The 23,861-nt window shown below is 31.8% G+C and overlaps 2 protein-coding genes across 5 annotated transcripts in view; one reads left to right on the top strand and one right to left on the bottom strand.

Annotated features, from left to right (window-relative positions):
• Positions 1-23,861, top strand: part of LOC140673062 (adenylate cyclase type 5) — a 96,480-nt gene that overhangs the window by 29,110 nt on the left and 43,509 nt on the right. For 2 of the 3 annotated variants that reach the window (XM_072905660.1, XM_072905659.1), the window contains exons 3-6: positions 2,677-2,943; positions 5,858-6,016; positions 13,567-13,777; positions 14,802-15,157. In XM_072905660.1, the coding sequence (XP_072761761.1) occupies positions 2,677-2,943; positions 5,858-6,016; positions 13,567-13,777; positions 14,802-15,157 (993 nt within the window). The remainder of the gene's footprint in view (positions 1-2,676; positions 2,944-5,857; positions 6,017-13,566; positions 13,778-14,801; positions 15,158-23,861) is intronic. The other variant, XM_072905661.1, reaches the window with a different exon arrangement.
• The window catches only part of LOC140673067 (uncharacterized), a 90,097-nt gene that overhangs the window by 40,950 nt on the left and 25,286 nt on the right, over positions 1-23,861 (bottom strand). The window lies entirely within an intron of this gene.

Genomic DNA, 23,861 nt, shown 5'->3' with positions numbered 1-23,861 from the left:
ATCCGAGAATTTTCGTCGAGCAATCCCCAATTATTTCATTAATCATCATATATCTCAAAAAAATCTCGACACTTGATACGGACGCATTATAAACGATGAAAAAGATTGGAATAAGAGAAAATGCTTTCAATGAAAATCTCTTACCTTTCTACGCAATATAAAAAAAAAAAAAAAAAAAAAAAAAAAAAAACGATAATTGTGTCGTATTAAATTTCTATTTTTCACGAAAAGGAAAGCTCGATCTTTCCCTTTATTTTTGCTTCTTTTCTTCTCTTCTCTCGCTTTTCCCTCTTTCTCTTCCCTTTTTTTTCGATTTAACGTTTCAGGGTTACTCTTTGTTCAAAGTGTGCGATACGATGTAAAAAAAATTGACTGATAAGGGTGAAATACATTATTATGTGACACAGATAAAAAGTAGAATATCCAATGTTGTGCATATATATTATTATTAAGAGAGAATATACATATTTCTTTTTCTATTCCGTCTTCTTTAAACTTTGAATTCTTATTGACAGTTAAAATATTATTTTTAATATTAATTTTTTGAAATAAATCTATTATAAGTACATTCAATAAATATGTAAATTAAAGTAAATCGCGAATATAAAATAAACTAAAGAAAAAATAAACAATCTAAGTATATACAATATTAAAAAAAGAAATTATACATATTTCTTTTTTACTCCATCCTCTTTAAATTTTGAATTCTTATTGACAGTTATATATTATTTTTTATATTAATTTTTTTCAATATATCAAGTACATTCAATAAATATGCCAAATTAAATTAAACCGCGAATATAAAATGAGATACAATAAATAATCTACATTTAATAAGAATCTAAATTGTAGAAACGATAAAATATGGATATATCCTTTAAATTATATATCACCTTCTTTAATTATTCTTGGGTTTTCGAAATTTAATAAAAAGGTTCCTATAAGATGTTTTCAATTTATAAGCTCAATGTACGCAGAATGCTAATTAACCCAAGTATACAATCAGGGTTTGCTAATTTTCTGCGCGCTGGTACAATCAAATCAGCTTCGAATAATTCAACGCGAGCTCCCTCCATTATTTGCGAATTGTGTAATAAGACAACTCCGACGCAAACTTTATTTATGCAAACTTGCCCTACACGTGGCATACGGAGATTCGTTGTTCCGGTTATATACATAGATGTATGCGCTGCTGCGGGAAATGCGGTATCGAGAGGCATTGAAAGCGACATAAAAGGTTCCGGGGGGAAAAAAAAAGGAAAAAAATAAAAGAGAGAAAAAGGCGGAAAGCCAGAACGATGCGGCATATTTATGGGCCATGATTTCAATCCCTGCGTGTCCGCCGCTCGAAGGCGGCCGATGCTGCTCATCGATCCTGAAGAAACGAGAGGCTCCGCTACATGAAAGCTATTACACCTGCTGCTTTTCGCATCAACGATTCGCGTCGCGTTTATCACCACCGACGGCAGGCCTGGTCGTATATGCAGCTGATGACTATGTTGAAATTCCTGATAGCTGACACGGTTCTACGCACTTGCGTTTATTCTCATCCAGGAAGCGTACAAAATGTTCTCCGATACTTTATATTTACTTCAATGATGCAAAGTTTTCTCGGTGAATTTAGAATCGATTTTTCTTTCAAGCGAAATTTCGAAAGAGCTTGTTACGACTATTTAGAATTTAACGAGAATGTACTTTTACTACGAATTCATGTAATTAATGTCATATTTATCAATATGATGTATATTTACTGTTAATCTGCTCTCTGAATCGCAGAAAAGTATTTTCATATATAATTTTAAATATGTACACACTTACACGAAAAGATAGCCAAACAAGATCGTGTTCGAGATGAGGGAGAAAGAGGAAGATTTTGAGACACTTTTGACACACACACACACACAAGTACAACTTATGCATGACGTTGTGCATTGTAGAACAAAAACATGGCTTCACATTTCCCTCCGTGTTCTACAATTCCTACGCAAAGTTGCGAAAATTTACGTAACGGGTGTTGACTTTCTTTTGACGTTGCTCGAGCCGTTCGCCTTCATTTTGAACAGAACCAAGAAGATACTTTCGGTGCCTGAGGCGACATAAATAATAGTGTCTCTTGTGACATGACACAGTCTTCTTCTGATTCGATGTTAAAAGTATCTTTTTCCCAATATAAAATAGAAATATTTTTTATATAACATACACGGAATAGATTGAAAATATTGTCAGAATAAGATAATATTATTTTTTCATTATTTTTTGCATTTCAATTATTGTCCAAAAATATATAAACATGGTACTCGATAAATAAAATACTAGGGACAATAAAAAAATATTATATAAATTATTACATAATATTTAAACAAAACGTTGTTATAAAAGTTATTCGTTTTACCAGCACAAATGTTTATGTAATTTTTATTTGTACATATACATTTATATTTAAATTATATATATTGTACATAATCATAAAAAATTATATTTAGCATCTTAGAATTTATTTTATATTTATTATATATTTTCATGTTAAAAAAAGTAAAATTAAAATACTTTAAAATCTTTCTAATATTTATCAGTGTTTTTAGCAAAAGCGCTAATCGTGAACATATATATATATATATATTTCGATGAGAGAAGGACGTATTTTGTCAGCCGCATAAATCTCTTTGTTCTCGACAGGGCGAAATCGGCCCCAGAACGATAGCTGGTGCCCCCAGGACCACCAGAAGATGGGCCAGCCTCAGGCAACACGTGAGCAGCGGTAATGATGGCAGTAAACCCCGCGTCGAACTGCTGTTCGATCAACCGGGTTCGAAAGCCTCTACGCCATCCTCACAACCGCACACGCCTAATACACCAAGAACACCGCACACCCCACCAATCAAGAAATCCAATTGGGAGGTCATCGAACATTTCACCGGCGCGCCTCGACCCTCCATCATTACGGTGAGTTATCCAGTTTTTTATCGAGTGTATTAACAAGTCGTGAAAAATAAACGCATCGAAAGTGACCATCAAATTGTAAATCAATTTTTTTTTACATTTTTGAAATTAATATAATTAATACAGCGCTTTAAAAATATATAATTTTTATCGTAGATCTACTCAAACGACTAAGAAATACCAGTTAAATATTTTGGAATTTATGTCATTATATATTATTTTATATCTTATAATCTAAGGAAATAAAATATGTCGATTTAATTGTTGATTAAATAATAGGATTAAAATAAAATTATATACTAAAAATATTAAATTATGATATATGTGTTACAGTGAAAATTATAAAACTTGAGAGATTGATAAAAGGCAATAGGAGCGGGGAGCTTAGTTCTTATGATAATCTGACGGCGTATTTATTATTGTTGAGCGATTTGATCTTAAGAGTACGACTTTAAATATTTAATTGCACATTACTTGCGTTTTTTCATGTGTTGCGCTGAAGAGGATCCGAATAAGGATCGAAACGTTCGCGTATCTTGTATCAGTATCAGTCAATTAATTTATTAGTGTATCAATTAGCAATATACTTTTTTGACACATTAATGGTATTGAAGAGTTTAATCTATATCGCTAATCTAAGCTCCCCGCTCCTATTACCTTTTATCAATCTCTTTATTTATTATTAAGAAGCTCATATTCTATTTCATAAAACTTGAGTTTATATAGAGAAACTGTCCAAAATGTAAAAAAGAAATTAAATAATCAGATGGAACTATACTTAGTTATAACTTCGTATATCCTTTGTATTATTCAGTTATAATTACACGGCGAATACCTGATTGCGCTAATTAATTTTTTTAATTTGACCGAGCAACTATTAAAGGAATATTTATAATTGGAGAACAACCATAGCTGTTAAATAATGTTTATGTCCACCATATTACTGATGTTTGTATATATATATATATATATATATATATATATATATATATATATATGTATATAATTATACATAATAGTTAATTATACACATATATATATATATATATATAAATACGCACTCATAATTAATACATATCTGTATTAATTGGTAATAATATCAGCATTATATACACATGTATACATATAAAATACATCATATATACTGATATATTATTAATAATTAATATAGACAATGTTTATGTATTAATTAGGTATCGCTTACTAAATTTTATATGTTATTAATATCAACTTCTATTTACAGGTATTCGAAAATCAATATGCACGAGAAAAGTGAATATTGCTTTCTACTTTAACCCTTCATTCGATATACTATTTTTCGTAACACGAGTCGCGTGGGATCTTGAGAGACCTCAATATAAAAAATCAATTTATCTTTTTCGCGAACCGAACGGTGCATCGCTTCGCGAGAACTTCGAACTTTATCGGGAAGGTACCGAAAAGGTCAAATGGCGAAGTTTGTATTTCATCAAAGAACCGTGCAAAAAGATGACTGACAGGTTAAGATAATTTATTTTGTATTGTCTCCCGAAGAGAGCAATTCATTAATTTTAACAAATTTTTCAAACGTGATATTTGCGCAATTTTGCAAAGTCTTTTGTAACGTTAACTAGATACCAGATTACATGACTTGAATGGAATTATTATTATATTAATCCTGATCAACTTCAAAGCCGCCCGACGAATTATCATTATCTGCAAATATGGAATCTTTTGACGTTGCGGACGAATATTTCCTCGTTATCGGACGGTCGGATAATATTTCGAGTACCTCTAGAAAAGAAAGTACTTCATTAACAACCGCACACACGTTACTGTACATAGATACAGCTGCTCTGTATTTTTGCAGCACGCGCATCACGTTTCTCCATTACCGCGGCCGAGTCGCCATCGAGAAAGGTACAAATCGTTGAACAAAACAAGGAAACAAGAAACGGTGCGGAAAGGCGAAACCACTTTGTCAGATCCTTTTTCCCTTTGATGCGTCTGCTCAATTTTCAAGAGAGAGGTGCGAGACATCGTGCGTCACATTGCGCGCGATATCCCGATATTGAAGTTTGCAAATAAACGAGGCCGATTTCGTCAGTAAAACCAATATAAACTTTCGTTCGCGCATTTTACAATCTTACGCAGTTTATTCTTGCTTTGCTATTATTTTTGTTACATTTATCGCGCGCAAAAATTTACAAATTATTATTAATTTCGTACTACCTTCATATAATTATTTTTCACCCTTAATGTCTGATACGCGCGATTTTTTAACGGCGGGGAAAAAAAAAAAAACGTAAATACGTGACGAAATTTAATAGAAAAAAAAATTATCGAGACACGTGAAAGGGAAGAACAAAGCGGACAAACAAATCAGAATAATTTCCTGCCAACAACAGCGTTACGTTTTGCGCATATATGTGCAATATATTTCGCGCTCATTCAATACGTTTCATACGTTTCTCTCAGTACGAGAGGAATAATCGTTACGGAAACTGTACATACACAGGCGGTCGTCGTATATACAAATAATCGCGCCGAGCTAGGTAACGATTATCGTATTACAAACACTGATAAACACCGGCTACCGCGTGTGCCTTTCGTTAAATCACGTTAATACGTCGTCCATTCATCGTACTGTTTACATATTGAATCGCTACGCAGCAACACTATTAGGCATCCGGAAATGTGGATATAAAACGTTTTGCTCGCGATCAAAAATTAACGTTCATGCTATCTACTTTAAACTAAACAATAATGAAATGTTTAATTATTTATTTTTATCTCCGAGATCTAGTTTTTTCGAAACAAAAAAAAAAGAAAAAAAAATCGTTATTCTTACATAAAATAAAAACGCACGTGTCCCTTTCTCATTACTTTTGGGACACTCTGTATATCTCACGATGCATGAAGACGGACCTGTTTCCAGATGGCCAGAGGCTCGGAGGTTGGCATAGCTCCAACGACCGGAAGGGAATCCATGGCGGAAGCTGCGGCAAACGCGGGGATCACGCAGCGTACGCCAAAATGCGCCCTGAGCAGGTTCCTGAGCTCATTATGCGGCTCTCATCATTTTAAAAACTTGCAGGTAGGAAGTGACAGACGCTTTTCACATGGCACGTGCGCTCGCCTCTCTTCCTTTAGATACTATACTTTTCCTTTTGCTCGTCTTTCCGAGTAATTACTCGAATATCTCGCTTCTAATGAGAACGCCGGACGCGTAATTACACCCACTGCAGTTAGTGCCTCCGGTAAATACGACCGGCTGAATTCGACATAAGCGTAGATTCACTCAATCAAAGTTGAAATGATTAAACGTTCTCCATCCGCGTTCATGCATCTGATCGACACGAATAAATCTGCTTTCTATAATTCATGACTCACGAATGACTTTACGAATGAATATCGGAATAAAAAGAGTAAAATAAATCTGAAAACTTAAACGTAAAGTCAGCCTCGTCCCATTGAAAGAAAAGTGTATCGTAATTAGCTAAATTAAACCATTTTCCTCAATGTAACTCGTAATAATAACTAGTTATATTTCGTGAAATTAATTATCGTGCGTTATAGTAAATATACCTCGGTGTTATTCGCGATATAAATATATTCATTTTAATTATTATATAAATAACTTTGAAATTTTCAAAACAATTTTTTTTATAGTTATCTATATATAATAATTCTTTTAATAGTCATATAATAATAAATAATAGATAATAGTCTTATAATAATACACTTTTAACGATTTACGATAAAAAATAACTTAACTAAGATTTTATCTTCATCATCAAACAGAAATAGGTACTTTATAAAACGTTATATATATATATATATATATATATATATATATATATATACATATATATATTCTTCTTCCTCAGTAATTTTTATCTCGTTAAATGACGATTCTTGGAAGAAGCTGTCACTCAACAACAAACAACCTAGCAATAGCATCTTGGCGGTATCTGAACCGACGGCGACATTCCTTATCTTGTCATGCAAATTAATGACATTATCAGAGATTAATCTGAGCTCGTCATGCGGAGGCACGCACGAGTAAAGCGAAGTGCGTCGGCGGCGTCGATTGACATGCACCGTGCTTTGCATAGGAGTAGCAGTGATTAGGTCAGACATGCCGATGAAGAGACGGAAAGAAGAGAGAAAAGGGAGGAGACAATTTTACCGAGAGTACTAAATCGCGCAACAAGTTTCGGCCGCGTGAAAAATCCTGACACTTTGTAAACGCAAATTTAATGCGAAATCAATCGTCTCGCTTCTCGCGAATATATATATATATATATATATATATATTTATATATCGGATGTATTTATCGCGCCTGCCGATGCCGTATATATTACGCGGTTATATATCGGTTTTGCGAGATGGAAAATACAACAAACACCTATGTAAAGATTTACGCCGGTGATGCACGAGAGGATGCAAAACCCGGTTGTGGCAACGAACTGGCGGTTAACGCGTTAGCGAACCCTTCATCGCCCGTGGGGCTCGTACGGAAACATATCGAAATGTCTCACCCGTCAAATGCAGCGCACGCCCTAACAAAGGTTCCAATATATGGAAATATCGCGGGGCTGTTTTGGGATGCTGAATATGCGAATATTCGATATACGATATCGAGAAACGTGCCGAGTCGTATTTACTTTGTAACTGATAGTAATGCAACTTCAAAACTGGACCGTAAAAAAAAGAACTGCAAAGTGCAGAAGCTTCGTTAATAATGTTGTCTTTCTGATATTATGAAATCGCGTATTTGTGTGGAACTGATGTTTAAAAGATTTCAAAAGAAATGCATCTTCCAATTTATAGTATTTTATATTTTCCACGTACAAGTTGCGTTTATATAAAACTCCTTGTTAAGAGGATCTTTCTAGAAAAGGAACAAACTTAGAATGTGTAAAGCCACATAGTTACACAACTCTTGGAAAACAATAGACGGGATTTTCGACATTGTATCGAAATGCTGAAGTATCTTTAAAACTTAGGAACGGTTTTCTAGCAAAAACGACTCAACCATTTATCTGCCAAAGAGTTGTTTCTTTTACAATGTTCACCAAAGTTTAGTATAGTACAGAAATCGAAACAAATATTTTTTCACACGTTTAGCAGCTTCATGTTTCGCTTTCTTATAAAACACAGATATCTTATTTAATTTTATAAATAAGTTTGTCCAACTCTTTATTAATTTTCTTGATAAATTATTTTCTCCACCCGTATCAGTCTAAAATCTGGATTCTGTATTTTGTATAACTTCCTAGACGACTATTCGACTGAAATTCAAGTAACCAGGTCATTAAAGTTGATTCCAAGTCGAGATTCTTATCCATTAAGGGCCGTATATATATATATTGCAAGTAGCTCAAGTAAATGTAAAAGCGAACTTTATTTACTACCTTCTACCAATACGTTACGTCAGTACATACATTGCAATCTCCTCCAGTAGTCGATTTTCTAGCGCATATATTGTAAATATATAAACTTGATATTTTTTTATACATCATCTCATAATATACTAACATATTTTTATAACATATTACAATATCTTCCCTTAATATATTCAAAAATATTATATTAATATATTAAAAAATTTTACGTATATATTATTATCCAGTATAAAATGTGAATATTGAATAAAATGCCAAATTTAATAAGCAGGACTTAATAATATTAATTAATAATATTAATCCCGATAACAATGATAATAATGATTAATAAATCCTGAGAACAATAATTATCAAAAGTTAAAATATAAACGATGGATAAGGGATTAAAAATATGAAATCAATATGACGATTTCGGGACGCGTATTATAACATATCCGTTTAAAGAGTTGACAGAAATACACGTTAATACCTGTTCAAAAATTGGCACACGTTTACAAGTGCACGTACGTGAGAATTCGAAGGCGACGACCTGTGAATTTGAAAATTGGCCCTCGATTGTCACAGAAACGTGATCCAATAACGGAAAAAAAAAAAAAGAAAAAAAAAAAACACGAGTTACACCTACGTCCTTCTAGCGATTCCTACGGGAATGACTCGCATTGTCTGGTCACGTAGAAACCGGAAACCAGGACCAAGAGGACGCGAGTAGATTTGATTGCACTTGAGTAATATTCCCGCCGGCGATGCATCGCAATATCTCCGACCGGCTGATTCACCATCACTTTTCCGTTCGAACGAACGAATCTGAAGGAAATCTCTCCGTCATTCTAAAGCTATCGTGTTATGTCGTTATATAGCCGATAGACGAGATAAAATCGATCTTTTTATTGACATGTTAGTGAACGTCAAACTACGATAATAATAATGGGATGTCATGTTTTCGAGAAAAAGATAAAATGACAGAATATCAGATGGTTTTAAATAATGTCAAAAGTCATTCGCAAATAATGCGATTAATTTGGACTCGAATTTTCATATAAATGAGAGATTAATTTAAATTCGAGCTTTCATCTAATTGTAGGAATATTAAAAGAGATTTTAACCGATAATAGTATTTAAAAAATAATTATTTCGCAAAAATTAATTATCTTCTAAAAGTATAAACAGATAACAAAGTCTTATTCTACTTTTAACTATGCGTGATAAATTAAAATCTCAGTAAAGTTTATTTAAAATTATATAATATATTTAATTAATAAATGAAAGAAAAATATATATGTAAGTAACATAAGTAATAATTATGATAAAGAAAATATTCGCAATTGTGAGCAGTAAAATACTGAATGTTTGTAACACAAGTCCGCAGGCGGGAGAGAAGATATTTCTTTTCAAAGAGTAACTATATATATGGCACACAAATGCATGCAAATGAAGGAAAATTCTCAACAAAATTATGCATCGCGCCTGGAAACATTTCTGTCACATGTGTGATCATTTATTCGCTTCTGCAAAATGTGAGAAATATAATTTCACTTGAGTACATTTGATAATACTTTGATTTATTCATTTTGCATCCATTTATATTGTATATTTGTACACATTTTGAATTGAATAATTTGAAGTATAAGGTCGCGAAACTTTCATATAACTTCTCTTTAATTTTATTTTTATAATTATATTTTTAAAGAGCCTTTACTTTTTAATTATTCTAAAATAATTCGTTATTTTTTTCCACAATGTGTGTAGGTGTATATATGTTTATATATGATAACAATAGATGGAAGGATAAAAGATATGTATTTTTATTTCATTCCAATTAGAGATTTTAGTTTCTAACAATATTTTAATATTATTTTTATTTAAGTATTAAAAATAATTATATTTAATATTTATTTCATTTAACTTTCCATAAGGAATAAAATCTATCTATTATACATGTATTATACAACAATATTGCAAACTAAAATAATTATCTGAAATATGGCAGATTTCACGGGATATCAAAATAAAAATAAAAACCATATTAATTATTGGATGAAAATATATGATGAAATATTTATTATATAAAATTGAAAATTATAAGTGAATTACATGTTACGCTTATGTCGAAAAGGAGTGGACGTAATTCCCAAGTGCATTCAGTTATTCGATCACGCGTTCGTTTCATACCTATAATGGAAGATTAAAATATTAAACAAGACCGAAATGATGAATGGATCGGTATTCTTTATCGATAACTATGACTACTGATAACTCTCACCGATAGCCACTGAGTATTCCTACTGTATTGTCGACAGTAATTCCATGCGGCAAGAGAAGAGGCGAAGAGGAACACAATAAGGTCTCATCTCTCGCCAATTTTGAAGAGAGACCGGCGAAAGAAAAATTGAGCTGCAATCTATCGATTGAGATACGAACAACGTCTGTTATTTCATCGGTAACATGCTCTCTCTATCGAATTGGACTTAATCAAACTCAATTTTTACGCTATAATAAGACGAACAGCGAGCTATTTTATGTGTTTTCGAGAATAAATCGTCATGAATCTATTTTACGCTAGTGAAACAGACGATCATTGGTGCAAGGTAAAGATTAACTATTAATTCGAGGGGAAAATCCTGAGAAAGATATTTGGACCATGCATCGAGAAACACTAGAACATACTGAAAAGAACTAATAAAAAAATATATTAGAATGTCTCGAAAGCCGAAGATAATTCACGAAAGAAGAGCAAGCCACTTGAGGTGAGCAGAGGACATGTTGAATGGAATAACAATGATAAAATGATAAAGCTCGCGTAGGAAGAACAACCGATAGGAAAATGATCTATATCCTATAAGAGACCTATAAGAGACCTGCAAATAAATTGATAAAAGGAGATTAGGAGAAGCGCTCAAGATCATACTGGATAAAGACAAGTTGTTCGGGCAGCCAACGTTCATTCAGATACAATGGATAATAATAGTAAGAATAATTTTTGCGTTTACACTATTAATCGAGTATTAATCAAGAGGGATGTATAATGTATGTGTGTATGTCTGTAAAATGCAAAGCGCTGCATTGCAGACGTATACATAAATGAAAATCCGCTCGGAGTGTAGGAAAACGCATAAAAATAAAATTTGATCGTTTTGAGTTTTTCTCACTCCTACCTCATATGTTTGAATCTGATTAAGTTCCATTTTCGACAGACCGTCTGCGATTCTTCGCTGAACGGCTCACGATTCGCGTTACATACAAATTGCAGCAGTCAGCGCTTGGATACGGCGATACGCCGTGTAAAATTCAACGCCACAGTAATGCAATATATCTGCGAGCAAGTCTCTGCAAATGGATACCGTTGTAACGATATAAATTACAAATCGCTTTCCGCGATCTTCTGAGACATCCCGTGTATCGATATATCTGCTTTTCCCCTATATTCGTATAATGATCATCGACATATCAAATATATGCGCATCATTATTTTATATACCTATATAGACTTTTTGCTATCGCATCCTTTGTCTTATTAACATTCGAGACATGATTCATAAATATAATAGCACTACGTGTATATTGTAATTATATTATATAAAAGGAATATGTATAGTAGAAATCCTATATTATATATATATATATATATATATATATATATATATATATAGGAAAATATTGCATTTATATACATAAATATCATAAAATGCGTATTTTATGGAGAGCATATCGCGAATATCATAAATATAATATCATAAAATCTTGTCTAAATGGACATTTTTCTTTTCATCAAAGCTATGTATTTAAGCGTATACTTTCTGCAAAATTTCTACTACAGTAAAGACGGACAAAAACTCATTATAAAACGCATTACGAGCGAATTGTAAATACTGTAGCTGGTTCTAAAAAAAAATACACACAATTGTTAATATTGTGACAAAAACAAAAACTATTTTATATATTTTTAGAATAAATGGCGTTTCAGCTCATCATGAATCTACTTTATTTACACATTATAATATACTCATAAATCACGAAGATACTCTGCTTCTCTGCCTTGTCATAGATTTTTAAATAAATTCAACCTTGGTGTTATTACATAATGATTTCCATTATCAAACTTTAATATCTATTATCATAAATTAAAATAAAATATAATTTAAGAATAGCAGAAAGAAAGAGAGAGGTAAACATTGTTGAGCTGCATACTTTCAAAAATGCTTTCATGTACGAATGTAATGTATAGTCTATTGTGATTCCATTTAAAGAGAAAAAAAATGTTTCATAAAAATTTGAAAATTTTACGTAAATCATAAACAGACATAAACGATGCATCTCGTTTAACTCTCGTTTGCGCAGACTAGCTCAAATTGTGTAGTTCGATTTTCTCATGGTTGAAAAAAGAAAGCCTGGAAGCCGCTAAGAGAGGTTTATTAATGACGATATAAGGAAGGCTATTGTAAAATGTAGGGCAAATTGCGAGTCAAAAGCCAAACTATATTGGGATCAAACAATACGAGGGTCTATCCCTCCAGAACGATAAAAAGCTATATCTCTTTTCTTCCCTCAATCTCGTCATTCCATCGTCTCTCTTTTTCTGCTTTATCGCGCTCAGACCGTATCCGTGGCGACTTGCGAGTAATCGAGCGTTGACTTCCGTCTAGATGCAATCTTATCGCGATTCGTGGGACGCATTCTGTGATTTCATTGCGGCGATTGCAAGCCGGGAACAATCGCGACGGGATGAAAAATATTGGGTGGATTAATTTGATCGCCAGGGGAGGCACATCGAGTTGTTAGAGAAAAAGCGGATTGGAATAAATTTTGTTTAAGTTGTCTCGCACTGTATTTGTCGGTGCTCTGTAATTTCAACGTTTGCTTCATAAAGAAAGAGAGTCTCGGGAGATTGAAAGGAAAATTAAACGCAGTTTTAATTTAAACGTTCGTCATTTATATATGTGATTAAAAAACCTGTGAGTTATAATGAAAAATATGCGCCCCATCTGCCGCCCTGGCTTTTATTTGCCTTTTTTCTAACTTTTATTTTAGAACACCGTTAACAAGTTTTTTTAGATTTTAATATTAATAATATTTGATACGCGATTAAAATTCATATCTTGTATATTATATATACATATGTATGTTTCTAAAATCCTATTTTTGATGAAATCTTCAGTATTCGTTTCATCCATATTATAAAACGTAATATCAGAGTTTTCAATTAATAAAACATGTGGCAAATCTGTGGTCATGTTTCAGGTTGAAATGCTGTATCAGCGCTACTTCCTACGTATGAATCAAAGTAATATGACACATGTGCTCATTCTACTAGTCGGTTTGGCGCTCGCATTGGGCCTACTACTTGTCGCGAAATTGATGCTGACCGATAAGCCGCTCGTAACACTTTTACAGAGACCTGAAAATTTCTCCCTTGCTGTTACCCTAGTGACTTGTATCGCAGTTTATGTGGGTAAGAAAATTTATAATTCATTTTAAATATCAGAATCAATTTGCATTCGCTTTGAAAATCCAGGGTGCTTTGATAATAAAACTTTGCTAATATTTAAAAGTTTTGGATAGAATTTAAATTTAAAATTTTAAAATTTACTTGTAAATCCTACGCTTTTTAAAAAAGATTTTACAAAAAGGTATCAGAATTGTACATAAAAAATTATTTTCGAATCTATTTTTCATAATTAAACTATATTGACATTTTGTTACGCGTACGTATACATCTAAAATTTAATATAAAAGAATTGATAACGAAGTTTTCGTAAACTTTTGATATATATTTATCAACGAAATATCAAATTGAAATTGAAATTGCTCGCAGTATTTGTACATAAATAAACGGAATATTTACTACATCACATTTATGTAATGCGTGAAATTCATCTTTACATGAAAATTAAAATTCTCGTAAAACATGCAGTTTACATATTATTAAAAAATTGCGCTAAATGCACACAGCATTGTTAAATATCACAAGCACTAAAGGACATGAATTTTATCTGACACGCAAAAGAATGTCTTTCGTTGTCTCTTCTGTGAGCGATGATATTATGTTTTCATGTTACTCCGACATAAATAATGCACGAGAATATTGCCAACAAGTGCTATTTTCTGCCGGAAGCATCAGAAAGTACGACAGGGCTCGCTTATCGTATCGTAAAGCTCATTCTTTTGTCTCTCCTTCCCAAGATGAACTTTGACCAAGCAATATTGCACCAGAAACTTTAATCAAGTCTCTATCTGCTGTTTGAAAGCTTATTTACAAAGTCATATAACGTAAAAAACAAAAATAAATTTCCTGGACATTTTAATTGAAAAAAGGTCAATCTTAAACTGGCTAAAGGATCTACTATTCAAATTTCACTCATTCATTTCGCATTAATTCGTTCAAGCAGCGTTTCGATACTGAACAAACACCTCAAACACCTTTAAGCGTAAAAGCTTGACATATTCCAAAGCAGTAAGAAATTTCCCTCCTCTAGTTTTGGTGGCCGCCATCTCCAGACCGGGCATGAACGAGATATGGCTTGCGGGCGTCAGCGGCGCAGTGCTGGTCACTCTGCTGGCCCTGCAGGTGACCCTGAGTATTCATCTGGCGCGTCTGCACGAGGCAAGCCGCGACAATGCCGATGACTCGTCATCCTTCTCTAGGCCGGAGGATCTTCGAGCCGGTGGACCCCTCGCCGCCACTTTGGCGGTCTGCTTCTTCATTTACATGGCCTACGCTCTTCTGCCCATCAGACTCAGACACGCCTGCATCGCCGGGATCGTCTTCTCCGCCGCCCATCTCATCGGAGCCTTTCTGCTTTACCCAGATTATCCATCCATGATAGCACACGTGAGTTTCGCCACTCTTTGTAGTAGCCTTGTAGTAGCATTTCTTTATTATATCTGTATTTATGTGTGAACGTAAGATAGAACGTAATGTCGCTTTTCAATTTTCTCGATTATTAGAACTCGATTATCTAATTATACGAGATTTGAATAATGAAGATAAACCGTCCGTTCTCAAAAAAGCTTTTAATCCGGAGAATCATCAATGCTTTTTCTCGATGTGTAATAAAGTTTGAGAGATAGTCGTTTTCATTGATCATAATGAATATTGGATCTTGCATGATTAATTCCGGATTTGACGACTCTTATGCAATCTGATATTCGATTTAGCACTCTAGATTGAAATTTTTAATGAATTCTCAAAGATTCATGTTCTGTATCGCAATAATCTTGGAAGAAGTATAGTTCACTATACTTGGGAATTAATCTTCTAAAGTACAAAGATATTTGATATAATTGATTAATAGATGCGCTTGATTACTTCTGATGATTCAACGTCAGAAAGTATTTCTCGCTTCGTTGCTATCAATGTGACAATTATAAGCCGCAGATCCGCGTTAATTAGCGATCGAGTTTGTACATATACTACTATCACTATATCGTACAGCAATTAGCAAAAGTAGGTTACTCGATGATATTAATTAATCAATGTTACGCAGAACTGTACAATAAATTGTACGTTTCTATATAATTCCGGCATATTGCCACGCAGATCTCGATTTGTATTTGTCATCAAGATATTACTTATTGCAGAATTGTAGCGAAATATTACTACGTATTATTTTGAATATAAACAAGTGTTAGCTTGAACAACTCCTTAAAATGTTTTTCAGATTAAAAATTGTTCAGAAAAATTAAGAATTATTTAGAAAAATCATTTTTTATATTCCACGTGTTTCACACATGTCACATACATATTTTTTATTTTATAATTAAATATAATTAAAAAATTTAATTAAAAACAAAATTAAAAAATCGTTAGAGGCAATTATTTCTCTAGTTTTATTTTTTTCATCTTTTATCTTATTTAATTTATTCGCATTATAATTTTCAGTTTACTTTAGTATCTAAAATGTTCTGTGTGATATAGATAATGATAAACTTCTTGTCAAGTGAAACAAATACATAAAATATTTCTTAAATCGCCATACATTTTAATTATCGACGCGACAAATGACAGCGTAACAGAATAACAAAATAATTATTAGCTAAATTGCCACTGTAATAAATACACATCACAGAAACAGGATAGATTGCACGAAGTGCGTGACATAATATCCGGCAAACGTACATGTATCCATTTATTAACGGCGCACAAAGTGGACACAAATACCCAAAACGAGGTGTGTGCTTCGCAAATAGCTGGCTTTCCAACTGAATTGGAAATCTAATTATAACGGATCTCGGTCTGTTCTGATATTTGTCAGAGCACGTTTTGGTATGGTATTGAATCGCATTTCTATCGTCGAATTCAACGCATAAGTATTTGCAAGTTTAATATGAAGAAAAAGAAAGAAAATAAATAAACAAATAAAAAAACAAATTATCACCATCAATATTAATAACGTCGAACTATCTATCGCTAAAAATCATTCCTCTGAATCGGTTGCAAAACTTTTAATTAAGACTTACATATATAAAAAAGTAAAACGACAAACCTGTATTAAAATGTTTGTGATAAGTAACTTTCTAAGAAAGAACAACGTTAGCAAACTTTGGAGAAGCTGTTTAACGATAATTACAATTAATCAAACGCGCATGCCTAAACAAATAAATTAATCATCGAAATGGCATTTGCCTATTTTTACGCAATTGTATTCATTACAAGTCTCATTAGCCTTCTCATCGCGATCACTGAGAACATCCACTACTCAGTCTCATAAGAGATAGAAAAGTAAATCAACAAAAAGCTAAAAGAACTGAGTTGCGAAATGTCAACCCTATTTATTACAAAATCTTGCGGAAAAGGTTTATTCTTATTGGATCTCTGTCTGGGTAGAAGTTTCCATCCATCAAGCTGCTTGGTTTCTTTTTTCCCTCTTCTCGCTCTCTAGTTTTATATTACATGGTTTTATATTATAAAATAAAGAATCCTACATAATTAAGAATGTAATTAAAAAATATCGAGAAAATTGCGATTTCTATCGTCATCGAAGAGACCATTTATTTTTTAAAGACATTGTAGTGAATAAAATAAATCAAATAAATCTATTACTTACTAAAATAATAATCTAATATTAATAAAAAAAAGTCACATATTATAAGATATTAGTACCTGGTACCAATAATTGTAATCCTGAAAATTTAAATTAATTATCGCGTTTTTCACCTTCAAAATTTTTGTATTATTAAAAGAAAAATTAATAAAGAAAAATAAATATTTTAGATAAATTTTTCACAATATCTTTTAAAAGTACCAAAACATAATTATTTAAAAAATACAATTTTATTATAGATATAATAGATTCAAGATACAAATAATACCGAATTAAAAACACCGTTTAAACGGATTAGTGGAAGCTGTTGATTTAAACGAAAGAGTTATGTAATAGATTCTTTACTCGCACAATTTCGTTTAAACGTAAACCTAATTAAAATCCGCGATGCACGCATTATGTTACCATCTGCATATTAATAATTTATTTAACTGCACATTCGAGAAAATAATGTCACGCCGATTTCATCGGCCGAACACACATAACGCTTTACAAAATAGACCGTAATTATTTTTGACGCCGCTGGGTACGTAGTATATACGACGGTTCTGATATCATAAAAGGCCTTATGCTTTTAGATAAATCTCACAATGAAAGATAACGTTTCAGTTATTATAGAACGTTTTGTAAAACGATTCAAAGTAACGCGCGTAAAAAAGAATCATGTGTTTTTGCAACGTGGGTGCGGTTAATTAACAAAGTGCATCGAATACGAATCATCTTTGCAAGAGAGATATTCGGATATTATTGCGGAGAGAATCGAATTAGCTAGACATAGAGGGGAAAAGAGTTGTCAAGCTATTAAAAATTAATTTAAGATTATCCACCCACTGAAAGAAATACCGTGATTTCACAATTTTCTGTTATCTTACTATTACAGTATCTTTGAATATTAATCAGGAAAAAGTTACGTCGTATTTTTGCAGCTTAAATTTTTTACGTTGCAAAAAAATTATAATAAAACTGTTTTATAAATCTTGAATAATTTTCATGTTATTTTTTTCTTGAAAAATAAACTTGAACGTTATTGGAATTTGAAATTTGCAAAAGAACTGTAAAATGAAAGGAAATGAGAAAAACCCACACATATATATGTATATAAATGAGGGTTAAAATAACATAACAACTACACAGAGATACAAAGCTACACAGTAATATAACGCTACAGCTTTTTATTAAAGATTCAGAATGCTCGTAAACCAACTCTTATTACGGCAATTTAATGAGGAATCGTGAAATTCTCACACCACTCAAGTCACAGGAGTCAACCAACAAACCGTAAAAATTTTAAATCAATGACAATAATAAAACACGATCGCGCTTACGGTTACATTATTTACTTTCTCTTTCTCTCTCTTTCTTTGATTGTTAAACTTACTTTCGTCGCAAGAAACAGGTGTGCTGCAAGTCTAAAGAGATCTGTCAATATAAAATATAAATTATAAAACGCAGAAAACTCATTTATTAAAATAGTTAACATAAATATTATAAAAGATTGCAAAGATTTTACTTATAAAATCTATGACGTTGCACAATAAGTAAGTATAAAAATTAAATTAATAATGCAGTAAGCTTTATTATTGCTTGCATAATTTACGTTTATTATACAAAACATATTTTATTAGATTATTTTAATTATTTTTTAAGTTAGAATATAAATCATGTTAACATTTTATATGATGCTAAAGATAAATTGTGTAAAAAGATAAAAATAATATTTTGCATGTGTACTACGCGTCGTTTAATCCTTCAAGCTACAACTTTTGCGCGTTTTTCGTTTAACCTGGATAAAATGAAAGATGCTACCTGACTCTCTACATTAATCGGTTTATATACTGTGTAAGCCATTTAATGATTATTCCAGGCGTCATATTCATTTAAAAAAGTATTAATAATTTTTTTTTACATACTTTTTTCTCAAAATTTCTTTTACATATTAATGAAATATTAGTTTATTTTATATTATTTTACTCATCCCTTTGTACAAATATATACGAAACAAAATATGAATAAATATGCAAATATCACTTTAACAAACGTTTCAAAATGTAGGTTGCATATATTGTTGATGCAAATTATCTACGGATTATACAAGCTATCATACGAGTCTCTATCAAACTCGTTTCACGATCTCTTAAAAATGATCGATTTACTATTTTAACGATATATCAGAAATTAAAAAACGCTGTAGATTCGATTTTTCTGAGGTACGAACGAAATAAAAGACAGTACAAAATATAAATATAAATTATATATGTTATTAATTTTTATTTTTTTTTTTATGAAATCAGACGTCAGTTTCACATCGATTTGCCATTTATGATTCTTTCTCCTCGAATAAAGCATATCCAGACGTGTTCATAAATCATTTGAGGAAGTCTTGTTATCGACGTAATTCGGTGCTTTGTCATTAATATGAAAATCTTGTACGAGGAGACAGCCCATTGAATAAAATATCCGTCGACTACTTTTTCCCGGCTACGGGGAACGAGAGAAGACAAAGCCGTTATTTACGAGGATCCAGAATCCACCTGTCTGTGTCTACCAAGGGACATTCTAGGTGGGTTTTCGACGCTCGAGAAAAAACATACGCAACACCAAACTCGTATTATACCTAACGATGCGCGATGTAACACGACGTAATGTGCTTTTTTCACGTGACAGATGGGCGATAAGAACGCGAATTCGAGATATTATTGCGCACCTAACAACATATATTATTATTTATTTATTTTATTGTTCGCGGATGTAAGATCTGCCTTTATATTTTGAAAGATTCTATTGCGCTTTTTTTTTTATTTCTTATTCCATTTTATTTAGTAGCAAATTTTCTCTTTCCAAATTTTTTTGCTTTTTAAAAACAGTTTGTTATTGCAATATTTAAAAACATCAAAATTCAATGTGCACTCGATTGTACGTATAAACATTTTCAAGTAACACTTCTCGTTTTGTTTGTGTATATGTGTACGTGTATGTGTGCTGATAAATACTCGAAAATAGAAAAACTAATATAAATTGGAGAATTCTTCTCAGGTTCAAACTGTTGACGAAAATTGTTTGCAAAATGTTAAAGTATCCATTGCAAGCGTAGAAACGTCGCAAGTACGCGTTTGTTCGGATTAGCTAAATGGTTATCGATTACATAAAATCGCGGACTCGTACAGAAAATTCGGATATTACAAATTGGGATAATTATCGATGCGAGTGCACCGAGTAATTGGTTTTGCTCGTATCAATATAAACTTTATTGTTTTAATACTTTAAATCTTTCAGTGTTGCATATATATATATAAAGTGCAAAATATGGAATAAAAAATAAATAGCTATATCTCTTTGCTCTTTTAGTAAGGTGATTAAATGTTTAAATAAATAGCGTTTGTTAAAGCGAATCAAAAAAAGATTCATTGAAAATGTTTTAATTTAGAATTTTGAAACATGCATATACATAAAGAGAATGCATAAAATATTCAATTTAATAAAGACATGAGAAGAAATAATTTTTGTAACAAAAATTTTGTTCCTTTCTTTAAATATTATTTATCGCATCTAATTTGCAAGAGAGAGAGAGAGAGAGAGAGAGAGACTAATTATCGACAATTTGTGATCTAATTACTTATTTCCATGATTTAGCGAATAAATTCTCCCGTAAAATAGAGATAAAAATTAAGATACTTCATGTTATTCTCGAGTTAATTAAGTACTAATTACTGCGAGCGAGCATCGCTGAAACAAATAGTATTTTCCGGTTTGTTTCGAACTTTTAGTCGAATATATTCCAAATAATCCTTTGTCTTTTTATCTTTTTAAAAATTGGAGAAAAAATTCAACGTTGATCCGCACGTGTAATATGATCGATATATATACGGGATTGTTACTATTATACATATATCCTATATACCGTAAAAATGATTACACACTGAACGAACGAACAGTTGGTTTGCTCGTTTCTTTTCGCGTTATAGTTTCATCCATATAATAAATATTCTTTGATATATTGTCTCAGGATCGAATTAATTCAAATGCTAACAAGAGTTTCGCAATCATTACGGCGTATATATCTTCTAAACTTTAATGACAAACATTCGTATTTGCTATTTTTTCGTTTATCGTGTATATTTCTATTTTAAAAAGGTGAACATTATCGCGCAGAACCGCATTGCGTCATAAACTGCAGCTTCATATGCAAGGTGTGTACGTGTGAAATTGTTATTAATGTTTTTATGAATCACAATAAAAAAAAAGTACCAATACGTGACAGTCGGAGGACTCAAACGATCGAGATAGGGATTCGCCGGAAGCGAAATATTACGCCAGCAAAAAGCGGCATGGATAAAAAGTACGCTTACAAGTGTATCGTACGATTCGCATGAATGATACGTATCTTTGCAAGATTTTCAACGATAAAAAATTTCATCTCATCACATCAGTTTTACGTAACAATAATTTAAAAATAAAAATTATTTTTATTAAAATTATAATAATAATAATGCGCATATTTTCAAAATCAATTAAGTATTTAGTTTCGATTAATAATCTTAGAATTTTATAGTACAAATGTGCAAGAACAGATGTAAAAATGTTAATGTTGTATTGTGCAAAAGTAAGGCAAATTTATTTCAATTACTTTATTTATAGAGTTTTATTTATCATATTTTTATAAAAAAATACTAAAAATATATTATTTTTCTTTGTTTGTTTTTTTCATAAAATCCTCAAAATATACTAATAAAATTTCCATTTTTCTAGTTTGGATTACAAACAAGACTTTATTAAGTGATATATGAATGCGCTTAGATGTGTTCTCCATTCGAAAAAAATAAATCATAAACGCCAGACACAAAAAAAAAAAAAAAAAAAAAAAAAAAAGTAGAATAAAAAATTGTGCTGACACGTACGGTATCGGTAGCGCAACAGTACGTTATTGATGTAAGTTATGTACATATAGTCAATGAATATAACGAAAAAGCCTCGTGGACAAAAATTGAACAATCGTTATCACCAAATGTCAAACCAAAAGTAATATAATAATGTTTCCATTTTATTGTGAATGCCTTAATAATATTTATTTGACACATTTATCGATGTGCAAAATTGTAGAACAAAATTAAATTTCTATCTATATGTATAAGTACAACTGATCGTTCATATGTCAAAACGAAATAATCTGTACAGAAATTTTACACCTACAACACGCGGTTTCTCCGCGTCGATTATAATACAAGGTATAAAATTTGACGCAGTTTATCTCGCATCCGTTTGTCGAGAGCATCAGTCCTAAGTGCCTCTTTGTAAAATCACTTTACTCGCCAACTCGCGCACATCGATGGACCGCGTCTAATCGACCGGAAATGCGAAAAAAGAACCCCAACAATTTCTGATATCGTACAGCTGCCATTTATTTGCGGAACGTAGAAGTAAACCTCGGTACGGAAATGAAAACAGCGGAAGTACAAGACAACGCAGGGACATCTCCGTTGTCGGAGTCGAAAAGCTTTTCTTAAAATGAATATTGCAGGCAAACATCGCGAAGTGCGGAAGCGAAAGCAAGAGAGAGAAAATAAAACGCGAGAAAAAAGAGAATTAATGACGTTAACTTTTTTTCCTTTCAACCACGAGATGCATCTTCAATGACGTTTTTGATTGCAGAATATTATTGAAATATAAGAGAAAAGTGATTAGATTTTGATCATAATAAATTAATTGATTATTAAGTTGTTCTAAATTTTATGAGAAGTTTACGACAGTTTTGATAATTTATAATAATCACGCAATCAAGAATTTTCAAATATGACTCGCGTAATGAAAAAACAATATAATATTTTAAATATCAATAAAATTACATGTATATTGATTTTTTATTATTTTCACTAAAGCTAAATTTTTTCTGTCCGTTTGATGACAATTTATATATTTACTTGATTTTTTAGTCAGTACCCGTAAAATGTATTCCAATAATTTTCTAAAGCCAAACTATTTAATATTAAATATCAAAAGTTTAGATGAAGGAAAAATACAAACAATTTACCAACAAAAGTCATGTCGCAAGAAATAAAAAATTGTTTAAAGTTTGCAAAAAAAAAATATACTAATTATTTTTTGTTTGTGATAAGAAATTACTTGTACATAAATTCTGCATATTCGGGAAAACTCTTGTAGAGTTTGAGAGTAAGGAAAACAAAATATTGTATACAGTTGGGTGAAACCAAGAGCACTCGTCTAATCGAATCATATGCGTGAAATTAATTGCGTGAAAACATACAATACATCATGAGTTTTGTAAAACTTTATATTCTCTGGAAGCAAGTGAATAGAGCGCAAGACCGAGTGATTGATTAGAAGCTACAATATGCCGTTCGCTGTCGCGGCAAGTTCTCTAATACCATTTCTTCTGCCAGTGAAATCGACTGAATTGGTTTCTCCATCGTAATTTTTTTTTTTTTTTATCTCCTTACGAACGAGTTGCCGATTGTACGAGAATCGATGGTAATCCCG

The sequence above is a fragment of the Anoplolepis gracilipes genome, chromosome 14 (assembly GCF_047496725.1).
Source record: "Anoplolepis gracilipes chromosome 14, ASM4749672v1, whole genome shotgun sequence".
Classification (NCBI taxonomy): domain Eukaryota; kingdom Metazoa; phylum Arthropoda; class Insecta; order Hymenoptera; family Formicidae; genus Anoplolepis; species Anoplolepis gracilipes.
The sequence above is the reverse complement of the archived record's forward strand: the minus strand, read 5'-3'. Positions and strand labels throughout refer to the sequence as shown.